The sequence below is a fragment of the Scyliorhinus torazame genome, chromosome 11 (assembly GCF_047496885.1).
Source record: "Scyliorhinus torazame isolate Kashiwa2021f chromosome 11, sScyTor2.1, whole genome shotgun sequence".
NCBI classification, from domain to species: Eukaryota; Metazoa; Chordata; class Chondrichthyes; order Carcharhiniformes; family Scyliorhinidae; genus Scyliorhinus; species Scyliorhinus torazame.
Window position 1 is genome coordinate 210,407,706 of NC_092717.1, and position 17,751 is coordinate 210,425,456.

Here is a 17,751-nt window from a genome sequence, read left to right on the forward strand (position 1 = left end):
GGGGTCCCTCAAGGATCAGTGTTGGGCCCGCAGTTGTTCACAATTTACATAGACGATTTGGAGTTGGGGACCAAGTGCAATGTGTCAAAGTTTGCAGACGACACTAAGATGAGTTGTAAAGCAAAAAGTGCAGAGGATACCGGAAGTCTGCAGAAGGATTTGGATAGGTTAGGTGAATGGGCTAGGGTCTGGCAGATGGAATTCAATGTTGCCAAGTGTGAGGCTATCCATTTTGGGAGGAATAACAGCAGAATGGATTATTATTTAAACGGTAAGATGTTAAAGCATGCTGCTGTGCAGAGGGACCTGGGTGTGCTGGTGCACGAGTCGCAAAAAGTTGGTGTGCAGGTGCAACAGGTGATTAAGAAGGCTAATCGAGTTTTGTCTTTCATTGCTAGAGGGATGGAGTTCAAGACTAGTGAGGTTATGCTGCAATTGTATAGGGTGTTGGTGAGGCCGCATCTGGCGTATTGTGTTCAGTTTTGGTCTCCTTACCTGAGAAAGGACATATTGGCACTGGAGAGAGTGCAGAGGAGATTCACTAGGTTGATCGCAGAGTTGAGGGGATTAGATTATGACGAGAGGTTGAGTAGACTGGGACTGTACTCATTGGAGTTTAGAAGGATGCGGGGGGATCTTATTGAGACATATAAAATTATGAAGGGAATAGATGGAATAGATGCGGGCAGGTTGTTTCCACTGGTCGGGGAAAGAACTAGGGGGCATAGCCTCAAAATAAGGGGAGGTAGATTTAGGACGGAGTGTAGGAGGAACTTCTTCACCCAAAGGGTTGTGAATCGCTGGAATTCTTTGCCCAGTGAAGCAGTTGAGGCTCCTTCTTTAAACGTTTTTAAGAAAAAGATAGATGCCTTTCTAAAGAATAAAGGGATTTGGGGATATGGTGTACGGGCCGGAGAGTGGAGCTGAGTCCACAAAGATCAGCCATGATCTCATTAAATGGCGGAGCAGGCTCGAGGGGCCAGATGGCCTACTCCTGTTCCTAGTTCTTATGTTTTTATGTACAACTGATTTTGAAAGTAAAACACTCACAGAGGACTTTAATCTAAGGGCTGGGTGCTTGCCACTCGGTTTTCATAAACATGGATCAGGTTTTCAATCAATGAACAGTTCACTATTCAATGAAGTCAGAAGAAGCAATGATAAACGCCAATGTTTTCAAGCAGTATACATTTCGTGCTGTGAGCTTTTACAGGTCTGAAAATCTTGCCTTTCATTAAAAATATTTATTTAGAATATATTATAAGTATTTTGTTAAAGGAGTAATAAGCTACCGATCAGCAGGTAAATGTACTGGTTCACTACATGGTTTAAAAGCATTAAAGACTGGTTAAGGCTGAAGGGGCATTCTTGCAGCTGTTCCGAATTATAAGATCATACATGGATATAACTACACCAGCATACCTTGGTACATATTTTAAACTGTGCAATAGAGGCAATGGCATAGTGGTACGGTCTTTAGATGAATAGTCCAGAAACTCAGAGGACCCGGGTTCAAATCCCATCATGGCAGGTGGTGAAATTTGAATACAATAAAAATATGGAATTATTGCACATTCTCCGTGTGTCTGCATGTGTTTCACCCCCACAACACAAAAAGATGTGCAGGGTAGGCGGTTGGCGACATTAAATTGCCCCTTAACTGGAAAAAAATAATTGGGTACTCTAAATTAAAATATAAATCTGGAATTCAATGTCTAATGATGATGATGAAACCACCGTCAATTGTCGTAAAAAAACATCTGATATCTCTTTAGGGAAGGAAACCGGTCATCCTTACCTGGTCTGGCATATTTATGACTCTAGATCCACAGCAATGAGGTTGACTTTTAAATGCCTTCAAGGTGGGGCAATAAATGCTGGCCCAGTCAGTGATCCCCATGTCCCATGAACAAATCTTTTAAAACTGCCAAGTTGCGTCTGACATTTCTCTCACAGTCAGGATTAATTTGTAGCTCATACCACTTCCCACAATATAATTATACCAATACACTATCTCAATTTTAGGTCCTTTTACCCCTAAATATATAATTGAAACCATGTTTCTAATTTAGGAACTCAAGGCCAAAACTGTTACAGTTGGTTTCCAGCCAGTCTGCGGACTATTTTATTTCCCATCTCCAAACTAATTTTCTGCCTTTCTCGTCTAACCCTGGATACTGATAAGCTCATTGCTGCATGCATCTCCAGTCTGGATCGATGCAACTTTGGCCTTTGACATTGATTTCAATAATTATACAATCTGTGTTGGGGCCTCCCAATCCCAAACTCACTGATTACCCACTATTTCACCTGTTCAGAGACTTGTCTCGACTCACAAGACATCAATCTACCAAAATATACAATTGCTGTGCCAGTGATATATTTGAAATGCAAAAGACTGCTAGGTTTTGATTTGTGACAGAGCGGTATGGCTCCTCACCTCCCCAAGTGAAGGGTACGTTGTACACCCATTGCTTGAGGGGGTAATTTTCTATTTGTTACCGAATGTTTAGCCAACTGCTTACACCTCAATTTAGTGGCCTGGAGGAACAGGTAACACAGGAAACTAATGTCCCAAAACCTGCTTCCAAATGCCAGTTGAATGGATGTACTCAGCACAGACTCTACTGAAAAATGAGGGAGTAGAAATATATATTTTAGACTGAGGGAAACCTCTATTTTAGATCTGTAGTGGGCAGTCTATTGGTAGTCAAATGATCTAGAATACCTTGAAAGATGATTTTAAAATTATTTTACATTAGTTGATGTAAAAACTAGTATTGTATCAAATTTCCAAAGCCACTTTTGAAATATTGCCCACTTAATACTGCTTGTCAAATTAAAAATTACTAACGCTTTTCCATCAAGCTTTCTTTGTGGCTCCCTATTTCTTTTTCACCCTTTTAGTATGTTGTATTTCCCATGTTATTCCCTGGAGCAGTACTCTACTCGAATGGGAGGACAGGATAACCTAGCCCACCAGAGACATGCCCACAGATGTTTTTAGTGTAATGCTTGATCAACACACCATGAATACTTGTGAAAAGGGATTGCCACCTTGAGTTTCACTCCACTCCCTGACAACCAGGCTCATAATGCCATGCACACTCCTCCAGGCAAGCTGAGAGTGTGACCTGAGCACACATCTCCTGCTTGACATTCCAACAGCGTAAATTGCAGCTTGAAAATTTCCATGAATGAATAGTAGGCTGCAAGCCTGGCATCCAGTTTTACATGAGTCTTAATGACTCCAAATAAACACTGGGAAGAGTAAATCAATTGTCTTTGCTCTTCACCATAAACTACGTAGCCTCGCAATCAACTGTGCTCACCCTCCCTGGCCATTGTCTCAAACTGAACAAAGTTCATTTCAACTTTCAATATATTTTTTTGACCCCTCAAGCTGAGTTTCGGACCCGAGGTATTCTCCAACATAAAGGCCACTCCTGCAACATTGCCCACTCTGCCCTAACTCAGCCAAATGACCACTGGAACACTAATTCATGCCTTCGCCATCTCAAGATTCAATTACTCCAATAAAGGCAGAAAATGCTCAAAATACTAAATAGGTCCAGTAGCATCTGTGGAGACAGAGTCAACATTTCAGGTTCACTTTTTATTTGACAGGAGAAATTAAGGGAAGTTACCAGTTGTACAACTGGTTTGTACAAGTCAAACAAGAAAAAAAATAGAAGATCTGAGACAGGATGGAAGACAGGAGAGATTGAATTTACAGAAGAGATGCAATGGGAGTGGTAATGGGATGAGTAAAGAAACAAAAGTTAATAACAATAATTGCTTATTGTCACAAGTAGGCTTCAATGAAGTTACTGTGAAAAGCTCCTAGTCGCCACATTCTGGCACCTGTTCGGGGAGGCCGGTGCGGGATTTGAACCCGCGCTGCTGGCCTTGTTCTGCATCACAACCCAGCTGTTTAGCCCACTGTGCTAAACCAGCCCAGTTGTCTAAACCAGTTGTGCCTGGAGGCGGTGTGAATGGCAGAATGTTGAACCGCTACCATCCAAAAAGTAAGTGAGAGAAACAAGAGATGAATAAACAAAAATAAATTGAAAAGGAAACAAATTGGGGGCACAGGTTACAAAATAATATTTTTAAAGTCCCCTCTCTTTACGTTTTTCTGTCTGGTTTCTCTTTTTTTTCCTTTCAGGTGGCAGCTGTACATAATTCTGCATTCATACCTCCTCTCAACGCACATTTTGTTTCTTTACTCGTCCCATTATCTTTCCACTTGGCCTTGCAGCATTATGTATCTCTTTTTTCATTTAATCTTTCCTGAATTCCAATCTATTGCAGAACTAATTCTCCCCTACGATCGCCCATTTCACTTATTTTAAACCTGTTACATGTTTAACTTTTCCCAGTTCTGAAGAAAGATCATTGACTGGGAATGTTGGGCGTAATTTACTTGAACCCACCGGAGTGTACATGATAGCGGGGGATGTGGTGCTATCAGGGTGGAGAATCCATATTAGATTCGGCGACAGAATCGTCTCTTCCGTTGATGTCAATAGAATTTCCCATGAATCTATCCCATGCCACTCAGAAACCCGCGAGGGGGTGCACCATCAGCTGGACCAGCGGGACCAACCGGACGATCTCGCCCAGTATGACGCTTATTCATGAGCAACTTGACGCCAATTACCCCTGAGCTCACTGGAATTCAGTGGTAGCTCAGGGAGGTAAGAGGAGTGGCATGTGCATCCTGAAGACTGTACAGCAAACCCGGTCAGGTTTGCCTGTGGCCTCGTAGCAGGTTATCCCAGGCTGTCAGGAAATCAGTGCCCGATCTTGGGACCCGGTATCTGTATAGGGGGAGCCGCTGATAGCTATGTATCCACCATTGCCTCTGAACCCCTGGCAGCCCTCCTCTCTGAAATCCCCGTCCTGCCCCCACTCACCTGTGGTCTTGCATCCAGCAGTAATCCTTGGCCTGGGCTCGGAGCAATGGAGAGCTGCTGACCTCTCACTAAGGATTCCCGTCCCCAGGATCCAAAATCCGATGGAAAGCTCGAAGCTGGCCAGTTGTGCCTGGCGATGCGGGGCTGCACAGATTCTCCAATTGGTGGCGGGGGGAGTATCCCTCTCTCAGGATCTAAAATTTCAACTGTTAAACTTTGTTTGTCTCTCTTGACAGATGCTGCCAGACATGCTGAGTACTTCCAGCATTTTCGGTTTTATTTCAGCTTTCCAGCATCCAGCTTGGACAACGAGTCATCCAGACTCGAAACATTAACTCCTTTCTCTCTCCTCAGATGCTGTCAGACCTGCTGAGATTGTCCAGTATTTTCTGTTTTCGTTTCAGAGTATTTCTCTTTTATTTCAATTCACCCAGTATTCCTTTGCACCCTCCACAACCTTCAGCTATTCAAAACTAAGCTTCCTGATATTCTATTCTACAACAAGCCCTTAACTTCATTGACTTACACTGATTCCTTGATTCACAAAGTTTGATACTTAGAATTCTTATCCTGTATTAAAATCCTTCCATCGTCTTGCATATCCATATGCCCTCCCTCATAGTCGCTGTTCTCCTGTTACTCTAACCTGTTGTACATATTCCCATATTACTATCATTGTCTGTGTCTTCAACCAGCTTAGTTCCAAATTCTGGACACGGCCCCCCCCCCCCCCCCTAAAGCCTACACTTCTCCTTCTTTAAAATCTACCTCTTCGATCAAACCTTTGGTCACACGATGGGTGGCACGATGGCACAATGTTTAGCACTGCTGCCTCACAACGACAGGGACCCAGGCCCAATTCTGGCTTTGGGTGACCCATGTCTGTATGGGTTTTTTCCAGGTGCTCCGATTTCTTCCCGCAGTCCAAACATGTGTGGATTGGGTGGATTGGCCATGCTAAATTACCCCTTACTGTCCAGGGATGTGCAGGTTAGGTTATGGGGTTACGGGGATAGGGGGGGGTGGACAGGGGGAGGGGGGGGGGGGGTGGACGGGGGGAGGGGGGGTGGACGGGGGGGGGGGGGGAATGGGTAGAGTGCTCATTCGAAGGGTCACCACAGACTCGATGGGCCAAATGGGATTCTAGCACTTCCTCCTGACCTTTCCTCTATTACTTCACTGTTTGTATTTTGCTCGTGCCTTTGTGAAACACCCTGGGATGTCTGCCCAGGTTAAAAGTTCCAAGGAAATTCAAGTTATTAAATGTGTTTTGTTCCAAAACAAAAAGATTCCCACCTATAAATTCAATACATAAATTGAAGTGACTTATAAAACCAGAAAATAGAAGAAAATGGTTGCAATGACATTTTTTCTCTTTAAAATATTAGTAGGAAGAGCACATGTTGCTCTGTTGTACAGGTTTTCCACCAATATTTGAAGCACGACTTGTTTCACCACAACCCAGCAGTGTGTGAATCATTTTATTGGACCCCGGAGACACTTTATTTTTATTGATTCTCGAGCTGTTCTAAAAATTACAGCCTACTTGGCCAAGAAGCAGTTATTAATCAGAGTAAAATCAGTTTGGATAATTGCATAAAAATAATCTTCCCCAATTGAATGAATTCCCGATAATTAAACATCTAGGAAATTTTGGAATTATTTATTTATTTATTATTAAATTTAGAGTATCCAATTCATTTTTTCCAATTAAGGGGAAATGTAGGCATCGGCAATCCACCTAGCTTGCACATTTTTGGGTTGTGGAGGCGAAACCCACGCAAACACAGGGAGAATGTGCAAACTCCACATGGACAGTGACCCAGGGCCGGGGTCGAACCTGGGACCTCAGCGCCGTGAGGCCGCAGTGCTAACACACTGCGCCAACGTGCTGCCTAAAATTTTAGAATTATTAATGAGTTTTGTGAGTCATCTTTTTTCCCAACAATATACTAAAAGTGACCAATCCAGTGAACTCCTCTACGATCTCCATGTGACTAGGCTCAAAATTTTGCTCATTGTTTTAAAAGAAGGCTTTTCACATTCATTTTAACAAAATTTGGCTTGGGATCTTACTCGGTTTATCATTCATGATTATGTGAGTTCTTCTATTTCCAAGGTTGAGAACTATTCATGTCAAACATACTGACATCCATGCTAGACATTTATTTCCAAATAGGAATAAATATGTATGATCTGATAGCCATTGCAGAGAGATGGCTGCCATATTTAAAGGCAGGAATATGAATATTCAATAGTATATGACATTTTGGAAGAATGGGAAGCTTGGATTTGCTCCGTAAATTAAGGATCACATTGGCGCAAGAGAGAGAAATTACTTTAGTTCTAAAGATCAAGGTGTAGAATCCATTTGGGGAGAGATAAGAAAGAGAAAAGTCACTCGTGAGAGTAGTTTTTAGGCCACAGAACATTAACCATACTGTAGGACAGGGAAGAAATAATGGGGATTTCCGAGAAAGGTACAGCAATAATCATGGGTGATCGTGTAGATTGAGTGAATCAGACTGGCAAATGTCACCTGGAAGAGGAGTTCTCAGAGTCTTTTGGGGACAATTTCTCAGAGCAGCCAATGCTACAGCCAACCAGAGAGCAGGTTATTCTAGGCCTGGTAATGTGTAATAAGGCTGAATTCATTAATGACCTCTGAAGAAGTGCACCCTGAGGTAGCAGTAATCATAACATGACTGAATTTTGTATTTAGCTTTAGGGAGAGAAGCGTCTGTAATTTTGCCTCAGGCTCGTCTTGGTTAGAAGGATGGATGGCGGCACAGTCAGGGCCGACGTCTTATGTGGTTAATGTGAACAGGAAGAGCGTCAAAAAGCAGGTCAACCATTTTAGGAGTCGAGGGGTGGCGAACCCCATCTTGAGTTGACAAGTCCAGCTAGCATCATGAATAATCCTGTGACTCTGTCCAACCAAGGGAATCCACGGACTCTCATTTCTGTTCAACCAGCTGCGCCTGTCGAGGTCGGTGAGGACAGTTTGCCTATCATTGAGGTGTTGTCTCCTAAGACAGCATCAACAGTGACCGCTCGAACCCCCAAAAGAGTGTTGTGTCTGTGGCAGGGTTACATGGGTCCAGGAGTATCTTCTGTATCTTCGTGTAAGAAGAACCGTGAACGCGCAAACCCTTTAAGGGGGCAGCGTGGACCAGAGAGCCAAAGTGTTATGACCTGTTATATAGTGTTCTGTGCCTGTTACTAAACTGTCTTTATCTTTCATCAATAAACCCCTTTTGTTAACTACAAGAGGCCTCCAAATGTGTCTCAAGCCACCACTGTTTGCATGAAGTGGTGAAAGGGGGGAACTTAAACAATTACAATCAACAGGGAAAAGATACAGAGAAAAGTGTCAGAAATAAAAGCTGACATATCCCCATGTCTTGGTGGACTTCATCTTACTTTCTTACAACAAGTAGCTCATGAGATAGTATTGGATTTAATTTTCTAAAAATCGCTAGATTATGGAAAGGTTCCATTTAATTGGAAAAGAGCAAATGTAACTCCTCTATTCAAGATGGGAGGGAGACAGAAAGCAGGAAACTATGGGCCAGTTCATTTTTTAGTAGCTTAACATTGGTCATAACAAAACTGTTGGTACTGTTATGATGGAGGTTATAGCGAGGCACTTAGAAAATCTCAGTGCAATTAGGCAGAGTCAATATGGTTCTGTGAAAGAGAAATAATGTTTGTCTAATTTATTAGAGTTCTTTGAGGGAGCAACAAGTGCTGTGGATAAAGGGGAACTTGTAGATGTGGTGTATTTAGATTTCCAGAAGGCATTTATCAAGATACCACATCAAAAGATGCGAAGAGCTCATTGTGTCGGGGGTAACATACTAACATTGATGGAAGATTCGTTAGCTAACAGGAAACAAAATAGACATAAATGGATCATTTTATGGCAAGATGTAATGAGTTGAGTGCCACATGGATCAGTGCTGGAGTCTCAACCATATACTATCTATACTAATGACTTTGATGATGGGACCAAATGTATGATAGCTAAGTTTGCTGATGACACAAAGATTAAGAGGAGTCTGCAAAGGCATGTACATAGGTTAAGTGAGCAGGAAAAACTATGACAGATAAGAATATAACGTGGGAAAACGTTAACTTCCTGCCAAAGTGGAGAAGAATAAACAAGCAGCATATTATTTAAAAGGGGGAGCAGCACGGTGGCACAGTGGTTAGCACTGCTGCCTCATGGAGCCAAGGTCCCAGGTTCGATCCCAGCTCTGGGTCACTTACCGTGTGAAGTTTGCACATTCTCCCCGTTTTTGTATGGGTTTCGCCCCCACAACCCAAAGATGTGCAGGGTAGGTGGATTGGCCACGCTAAATTGCCCCTTAATTCGAAAAAATGAATTGGGCATTTAAAAGTTATTTTAAAAACTTATTATTTAAATAGAATAGAAATTTCAGAACTTACTGGTACAGTGGAATCTGGATGTCCTCATGTGTGAATCACAAAATTAGTATGCAGGATCAACAAGTGATTAGGAAGGCAAGTGGAAGGTTGTGGTTTATTGCAAGGGGAATGGAATATAAAAGTTAGGATGTTTTGCTTCAGTTGTATAGGTATTGGCGAGAACACAACTAGAGTGCGGTGGACAGTTTTGGTCTCTTTATTTAAGGAAGGATATAATTGCATCAGAAGCAGTTTAGAGAAGGTTCAATTAATTGATTCCTGGGATAAGGAGTTATCCTGAGGAAAAGGTTGGACCGGTATCCATTGTAGTTTTGAGGAAGGAGAGATGATCTTATTGAAACAAATAAGGCCCTGAGAGGACTTCACAGGGTGGATGCTAAATGGCTTAAATTGGTTAAATTGATTCGACATAAGACTTGCTGCCAGGAGAGAAGCCCGCATGCTGTTAGCCTGAGTCAATTTCAACCACATGCCCAGTAGGAAAAGGTAGCGATCCAATGTAATTCCACATTATGTCCTCCACTGCCTATTCATTTAGTAAATACTAGAGAGAAGGGAAATAAATAAACAAATAGCAACATTTTTGAAGAAAGTAACAGGATCAAATTAGATTTTTCATCTCAAGAATAATGCGCCAATTGGATAACAAAATTGATTTCAAAGGGATTAGATGGTGAAGTTCTCTGGATGAATGAGGATGACCAAAGTGATCAGCTCAAGAGAGGTATTGATTAGGAATCAGAGCAAGTTGCTTTTCTGGCATCTCAATTCAAGAGTTACAGAATCGGCCAATGGTCACAGCACAGAAGAATGCCACATGGCCAGTTGGGTGTGTGCTGGCTCTCCGAAGGAATAATTCACCTAGTGTAATTTCCCTGCCTCCTCCTCGTGGCCTTGCACATTCTTCCTGTTCAGATAATAATCTAATTCCCTCTGTCATGCTTCAATTCAACCTACCTCCACATCACAATCCCTCCTCCTCCCAGGAAAACAGTTCCAACATTTCTGATCTATCTGCGTAATTGAAGTTTCTCATGAAATTTTATGCACCCCCTCGAATGCCTTCACAGCCTTTCTAAAGTATGGTGCCCAGAGCTGAACCAGTATTCTATGTAAATTTAACACAAACTTGCGTGCTTTTGTGCTTAATGATCCAATTAAGAAAGCATATGTTTTATTAACTGCACCCTCTACCTGTCCTCCCACCTTCAATGATACATGCACAAACACATCCAGGTTCCTTTGCTCCTGCAATCCCTTTCAAATTGTACTCTTCATATTTTATATTGTTCTCCGCATTCTCCCAACCAAAATGAATCTATGGAACCGCAAGCCATGGAAGACGTGACTTGGAAAAAATCCATGAGACATTATATAGCAGCAATTGATTGAAATTCTTTGTAATGACCCCGTTAGTCAAGGCCATCAAGAAATATGCTGCATTAAGTAGGTCACCTCTTAAAGAAGTTCTCCAGTGGATCAAAAGCTGGTAATTATGTCAGGTCTTTTGACTGTATATCAGCGCAGATAACCCTTTGAATATTAGCTGCAATTCAGTTTTAATAAAACAAAATACTTTATCATACCTCCAGACAGATACATAAATAATGATTAATAGCAGGAGAGTCAATGAGGAAACTCCACAACCAACGATTAGAGTGACGGAAGGCAGGATCACTTTGTCCATGTTCTAGGAAAAAGCCAGAATAAAGAAATTGTCAGAACATCAGTGAACACATTTACGCAATGAATTATCATGTTTTAAAACAATATGTAACACAAATTTATTTTCCCATAGCAACTTAAGTGCCTCCTCGTTTTGGGCAGCACGTTAGCATGGTGGTTAGCACAATTGCTTCACAGCTCCAGGATCCCAGATTCGAGTCCCGGCTTGGGTCACTGTCTGTGCAGAGTCTGCACGTTCTCCTGCACGTGTGTGCGTGCGTTTCCTCCAGGTGCTCCGGTTTCCTCCCACAGTCCAAAGATGTGCAGGTTAGGTGGATTGGTCATGCTAAATTGCCCTTAGTGTCCAAAATTGCCCTTAGTGTTGGGTGGGGTTACTGGGTTATGGAGATAGGGTGGAGGTGTTTGCTTGGGTAGGGTGCTCTTTCAAAGAGCCGGTGCAGACTCGATGGGCCGAATGGCCTCCTTCCACACTGTAAATTCTATGATCTATGATCATTTTGGGAACTCATTCTGTTTATAATCATCATATGTTATATAATTTTGTCAGTAAAATTAAATGCTGTTGAGTCTCTGACATAATAGAAAGACAAAGACTTGATTTACGGTTGCATGGGGACCAGGATCGAAGGTGGTTAGGCAATAAAAATAGCGGCACCAGTTTGGATGCCAATTTCCCAGCTGCATCCTGCATCCAGCCCAATTCTGGGGAGGCAGGATGTGGCTTTCACACTGCTATCCACCCACATGCACCAGGTACCTGTCTAAGGTCATTAATTGGCTGTGAAAGGAGATGAACTGCAATTTTCCAGTCAGCACCCAGGTCCCCACAGGTGGCTGGATTCGGTTTAATTGCTTGGAGGCAGAGCAGGGGACTGCGCTCCAGGTAGGCCTCTTGAGCCCATTCCTGCCTGTCTGCATGCCGCAGCAGCCGTGGACTGCCTATCGAGGGTTGTTCTCCACTGTCCTTTCTGTCAGTTACCTCTCATTGCAGCCTGCTGTTGCTTTCGAGCTGCAAGACATTTGAGTGGCCCTTTGGTTTCAAGGGCTTGCGTGCCATCCTTAATTAGATGGTGACTTAATTCTCTGATCATGAATTGCCTCCCCCACCACCCAGAGGAAGCCACAATGAGTTTCCCACAAGACAGAGACTTCTGACCCACCTTTCTGCCCGATGCCATGATTCAGAATCCCAAGGAATTGCCCATAGTTTTTCTCACAATGGAGCACTTTCAGATAGTTTGTTCTTAATCCAGTTATGGTATGTGGGCATTGCTGGCTATGTCCATTCCTAATTTCCCTTGGAGAAGGTGATGGTGAGCTGCCATCTTAAACCGCTGCAGTCCATGTGGTGTAGGTACACCCACAGTGCTGTTAGGGAGGATTTCCAGGATTTTGACCCAGCGACAGTGAAGGAATGGTGACACATTTCCAAGTCAGGCTGGTGAGTGACTTGGAGAGGAACCTCCAGGTGGTAGTGTTCCCATGTGTCTGCTGCCCTTGTTCTTCTAGATTATAGTGGTCGTGGGTTTGGAAGGTGTTGCCTAAGGAGCTTTGGTAAGTTCCTGCAGTGCAACTTGTAGCTGGTACACATGGCTGACACTGAGCGTCGGTGGGTGGTGGAGGGAGTGAATGTTTGCAGATAGGGACCAATCAAGTGGGTTGTTTTGTCCTGGATGGTGTCAGACTTCTTGAGTATTGTTGGAGCTGCACTGATCCAGGCAAGTAGGGAGTATTCCATCACACTCCTGAACTGTGACTTGTGGCTGGACAGATTTTGGGGAGTCAGGAGATGAGTTATTCGCCACAGGATTCCTAGCCTCTTGACCTGTTCTTGAAGCTACAACACTTATGTGATTAGTTCAGTTAGTGTTGACTCATGGCAGCAGCCTCACATTGCTTTGTTCAAACTGATGTTCTTCATGTTTAGAACATAGAACATAGAACAGTACAGCGCAGTACAGGCCCTTCGGCCCACGATGTTGCACCGAAACAAAAGCCATCTAACCTACACTATGCCATTATCATCCATATGTTTATCCAATAAACTTTTAAATGCCCTCAATGTTGGCGAGTTCACTACTGTAGCAGGTAGGGCATTCCACGGCCTCACTACTCTTTGCGTAAAGAACCTCCCTCTGACCTTTACCTTTATGTCTAGTCGATGTAAGAAAATAATCAACTGTGAAATACATCAACACAAGGCTTCCGGTATCCACACAAATACATTTTCCAGGAAGCATTGAACCAAATAGAGGAACTCAAGTTGATATTTTTCTCTTCTCTTGGGCTGGGTGGTCAATCAGCACAACCTCAACTGCTCTTCCAGTGGAAATCACTGTATTGAACACCGAACAGGAATCAAAGCTCAACCTTCTTGCCTCGTTCAAATTAATGTCAAACTGCTTCTTGAACTTATCCCAACAAGTCATAAGGAAGCATTTTTTAATTAAAACAATGGTAGCAATACCGCCCAGTAGAGGGGAGGTAAAATCCTCTACACTTTGCTATCTCTAACGTGCTGAAATCCAAATCACATCCATGCAAACATTAGGAAGCATCAAGACCCATAGAATCCCTACAGTGCAGAAGGAGACCATTCGGCCCATCAAATCATAACTGACACTTCGAAAGAGCACCCTACCTAGGCCCACTCACCCCGCCCTAACCCCTAACCCCACTTAACCTGCGCACCTTTGGACACTAAGGGTGAATTTAGCCTGGACAACCCACCTAACCTGCATATCTTTTAACTGTGGAAGGAAACAGGAGCGCCCGGAGGAAACCCATGCAGACACGGGGAGAACGTGCAAACTCCACACAGTCACCAAGGCCGGAATTGAACCCGGGTCCCTGGCATTGTGAGCAGTGCTAACCTTTGTGCCACCGGGCTGAGAAATTGCTTCATGATGAGCAGGAAGGGAAAGTCAGACAGAAAACACCATCTTCCTGTGGGCAGAGTAACACTGAACAGGCTCTGAGCTGGATGTCTGCCCAATGGTACTTAAATAAAAATAAAAATGACAGTCAAGTAAGAGGAGAGGTGACTGCATAATCGTCTGATCAATGTACGGTACAACCATATCCATTCCTGATATAGAAAGAATCTAATACCCATATACATTTCTTGTCATTTTATTTTCTATTATAATTCCTATGTTCACATTTATGATGGAAACTGGTTATCTGAAACCTGTTAGGTTGTAACTGCACTCTCCCGAGTCCACCCCCACCCCTTCAGTGGAGGTGCTGCAATGCCAGCATTGTCACAGTAATTACAGTGTGCAAGTTTACTGAATAGATCTGGGATTCAGGAATCTATAATGGAACACAAAAATAAGGACAGAGTGTACGACTTCAAACTGGATCCCGAGTACATCTGTGTTCCCTGCTCCAACTGTTCCCTGCTCTCGAACACTGCACCAACTGAAGACAACACTCGGTCCAGTGCTCTTTGTGCGCAACGTCACTGCACATTGACTGGCGTAAAGGTAAAAGCTTATACCCAGTAGACATCAATCGTATTTCAGATATTGCACAGTAACAATGAAAACCATCTCACAAAAGACATTTTTCAAAAAATCAGTCCTAATCTGGACACTAGAATTCAAAATCAGTTTCAACTGTCCTCTGACTGATGTTGGCAGTTTGTACGTGGCCGCCATTTTTTTTTGGTTTTCAAGGGGCGGGATTCTCCGACCCCCAGCCGGGTCGGAGAATCGCTGGGGGCTAGCGTGAATCCCGCCCCCGCCGGTTGCCGAATTCTCCGGCACCGGATATTCGGCAGGGGTGGGAATCGCACCGCGCCGGTTGGCGGGCCCCCCCCCCGGCGATTCTCCGGCCCGCGATGGGCCGAAGTCCTGCTGCTGGAATGCCTTTCCCGCCAGCGAGAATCAAACCACCTCTCTTACCGGTGGCGCGGGCGGGCTCCGGGGGGGGGGGGGGGGGGGGGGGGTGCCCCCACGGTGGCCTGGCCCGCGATCGTGGCCCACCGATCGGCGGGCGGGCCTGTGCCGTGGGGGCACTCTTTTCCTTCTGTCTTCCCCATGGTCTCCACTATGGTGGAGGCGGATGAGACCCCCTTCACTGCGCATGTGCGGGGATGCCGTGAGCGGCCGCTGACGCTTCCGCGCATGCGCCGCACGGCAAAGTCATTTCCGCGCCAGCTGGCGGGGCACCAAAGGCCTTTCCCGCCAGCTGGCGGGGCGGAAATCAGTCCGGTGCGGGCCTAGCCACTCAAGGTGAGGGCTCGGCCCCTCAAGATGCGGGGTATTCCGCACTTTTGGGGCGGCGCGATGCCGGACTGATTTGCGCCGTTTTTTGCGCCGGTCGGCGGACATCACGCCGATTGCGGAGAATCTCGCCCCAAGAGTCTACAAAGGGGAACATCACAGCCATGCAGCAGACACTGAACTGCTCACAGACAATAACATGGGACATCACAGTTAGGTAGTGCTGGTCAGAAAGCATTCCATCTTCACAGCACAGTCCTTTCTATAGCAGTGAATTAGGAAAAGAAAAACAATGGTTAAGGAATAACTAAGTGACCAGGGAGTTATATTTCCCATAAGATGGTGGGGGCATATGGTCCAACAGGTACATTAACCTACTTTTTTCCCACTCTTTTCAATGTACTTTAAAAAAAATTTTTTAGAGTACCCAATTCATTTTTTCCAAATAGGGGGCAATTTAGTGTGGCCAATCCACCTACCTTGCACATCTTAGGGATGTGGGGGTGAGACCCACGCAAACACGGGGAGAATGTGCAAACTCCACACGGTCAGTGACCCAGAGCCGGGATCGAACCGTGGACCTCAGCGCCGTGTGGCTGCAGAGCTACCACTGCGCCACCGTGCTGCCCCCTACTCTTTTCAATATTGATGGGTCTCGGTGCAATTCTAGCATTTTCTGTTTTTAAATCGAACCAGATCCATGAAGCAACGCATGAATATCTATCTCACATTGAAAGTGGAGACAAGAAAAAGTTGTCAGAGTGTGGTTACCTAGAAAGCAAAAACAAGTGGCGGAATTTTCTTTGAAAAATGCCGAAGGGTGTCATTTTTGGTGAGAAAATCGGTGCGATCCAGTACGCAATTTTCAGGCATTTTTAAAATTGTTTCTCCCCACCTGGAAAACGCCGTGCAAATAATCTGATTCGCCTGCCCTGGGCGTTATCTGAACACTTCGATGAAGGATGGCAGCGAGGAAACCAGCTCCTAGATTTACAGAGGGGATCCCTCAGCCATTTTCTGGATGCCATGGAGGAGAGGCGGGCTACAATATACTCTCGGGCTGGCAGAAGGTCCTCCAGCATGGTTACAAATCCCACCTGGGACACAGTGGCAGCACGGGTCAGTACCAGCAGCCTGACCAAGAGGACAGGACTGCAATGCAGAAAACAGATGAATGGCCTTCTCCGATCAGCCAAATTAAGTGCTCCCTGTCTCCTCTCTCCACCTTTCTGTCACCCAGATCACACATGCTGCCACCTCGCAGGGCTCCAGGACCCAACCTTTCAAAAGCATCCTCAAAACCCGCCTTGGAAGAGATCTCAAAGAAGGGTATGGATAAAGCATCACAGCTATCACCCGCACCATCCACCATTGCAGAGTCACACACCTCAGTGGGTGTACCAGACAGGCAGGCATCTGGGTCACGATCTGGTGAGCACCATCCAGCTTCTGATGCACATCAGGTGGAGGCAAGGGTGTCACAGGGATTGGACAGTCGGAGGTCTGCTGGATCCCTGGACTCAGCTCTGCCCCAGCAAGATACCGTCCACTGGACACATTCACCCGTACCTACTGGAGACACATCTCAATGAGGGCTGAAGATGCAATGTTAACCACGCTCAGTATATTATGATGGATTGAAACTCATGCAAATCAGGCTCACGCCCTTCCTGTTCCAAAATTGTGCCAGCACAAATCCTGTTTGTGGCCTCCTGCGAGATTTAGCGGCCATCACGGGATTTGCGCCTATGGCTAACGTGGCCACTAATTCCCACCCAAGATTTGCTTACAGTGACAGGGAGTATAAATACTAAATGAGTAATGTGTATCTCTGGTCACCAAGAAGAACATGTTGACAATTTTGCAGTAAAGGAGGTGGTAATGGGGATGTGGGATGAGATAAAAATAGATAAAGAGAGAGTATTTAAAAAGTTGGCAGTCCGCAAAGTAGAAAAGGTCCAGAAGGGATACATCTGAACTTACTCAGGGACCTAAGGGTGGAAATTGAAAAGGCTCAGATACCACAATCTTCCAGTCCTCCTTCAATAGAGGTGCAGTGCCAGAGAACTGGAACATTTCAAATGTTATATGACAGTGTACAATGGATAAACCTGGCGCCCAGAGGACAATCAGCTTAAAGTTGATGAAGGAAAAAACCGTGAAAGATAATAATGCGGGATAACTTAATTGGCATCTCAAAAATAATTGGTGACTGAGTAGAATTCGTCAGTTTATTAAGGCAAAATCACGTTTAAGAGCTCAAGACCATAAGACATCGGAGCCGTATTAGGCCACTCGGCCCATCGAGTCTGCTCCGCCATTTAATCATGTCTGATATTTTTCTCATCCCCATTCTCTTGCCTTCTCCCCATAACCCCTGATCCCCTTATTAATCAAGAACCTATCTATCTGTCTTAAAGACACTCAGTGATTTGGCCTCCACAGCTTTCGGCGGCAAAGAGTTC

General features: G+C 44.6%; 1 protein-coding gene across 12 annotated transcripts in view; it reads right to left on the reverse strand.

The window, feature by feature from the left end:
* The window catches only part of adgrb1a (adhesion G protein-coupled receptor B1a), an 888,347-nt gene that overhangs the window by 230,261 nt on the left and 640,335 nt on the right, over window positions 1–17,751 (reverse strand). For all 12 annotated transcript variants that reach the window (XM_072468272.1, XM_072468276.1, XM_072468275.1 and 9 more), the window contains one exon: window positions 10,958–11,061. In XM_072468272.1, the coding sequence (XP_072324373.1) occupies window positions 10,958–11,061 (104 nt within the window). The remainder of the gene's footprint in view (window positions 1–10,957; window positions 11,062–17,751) is intronic.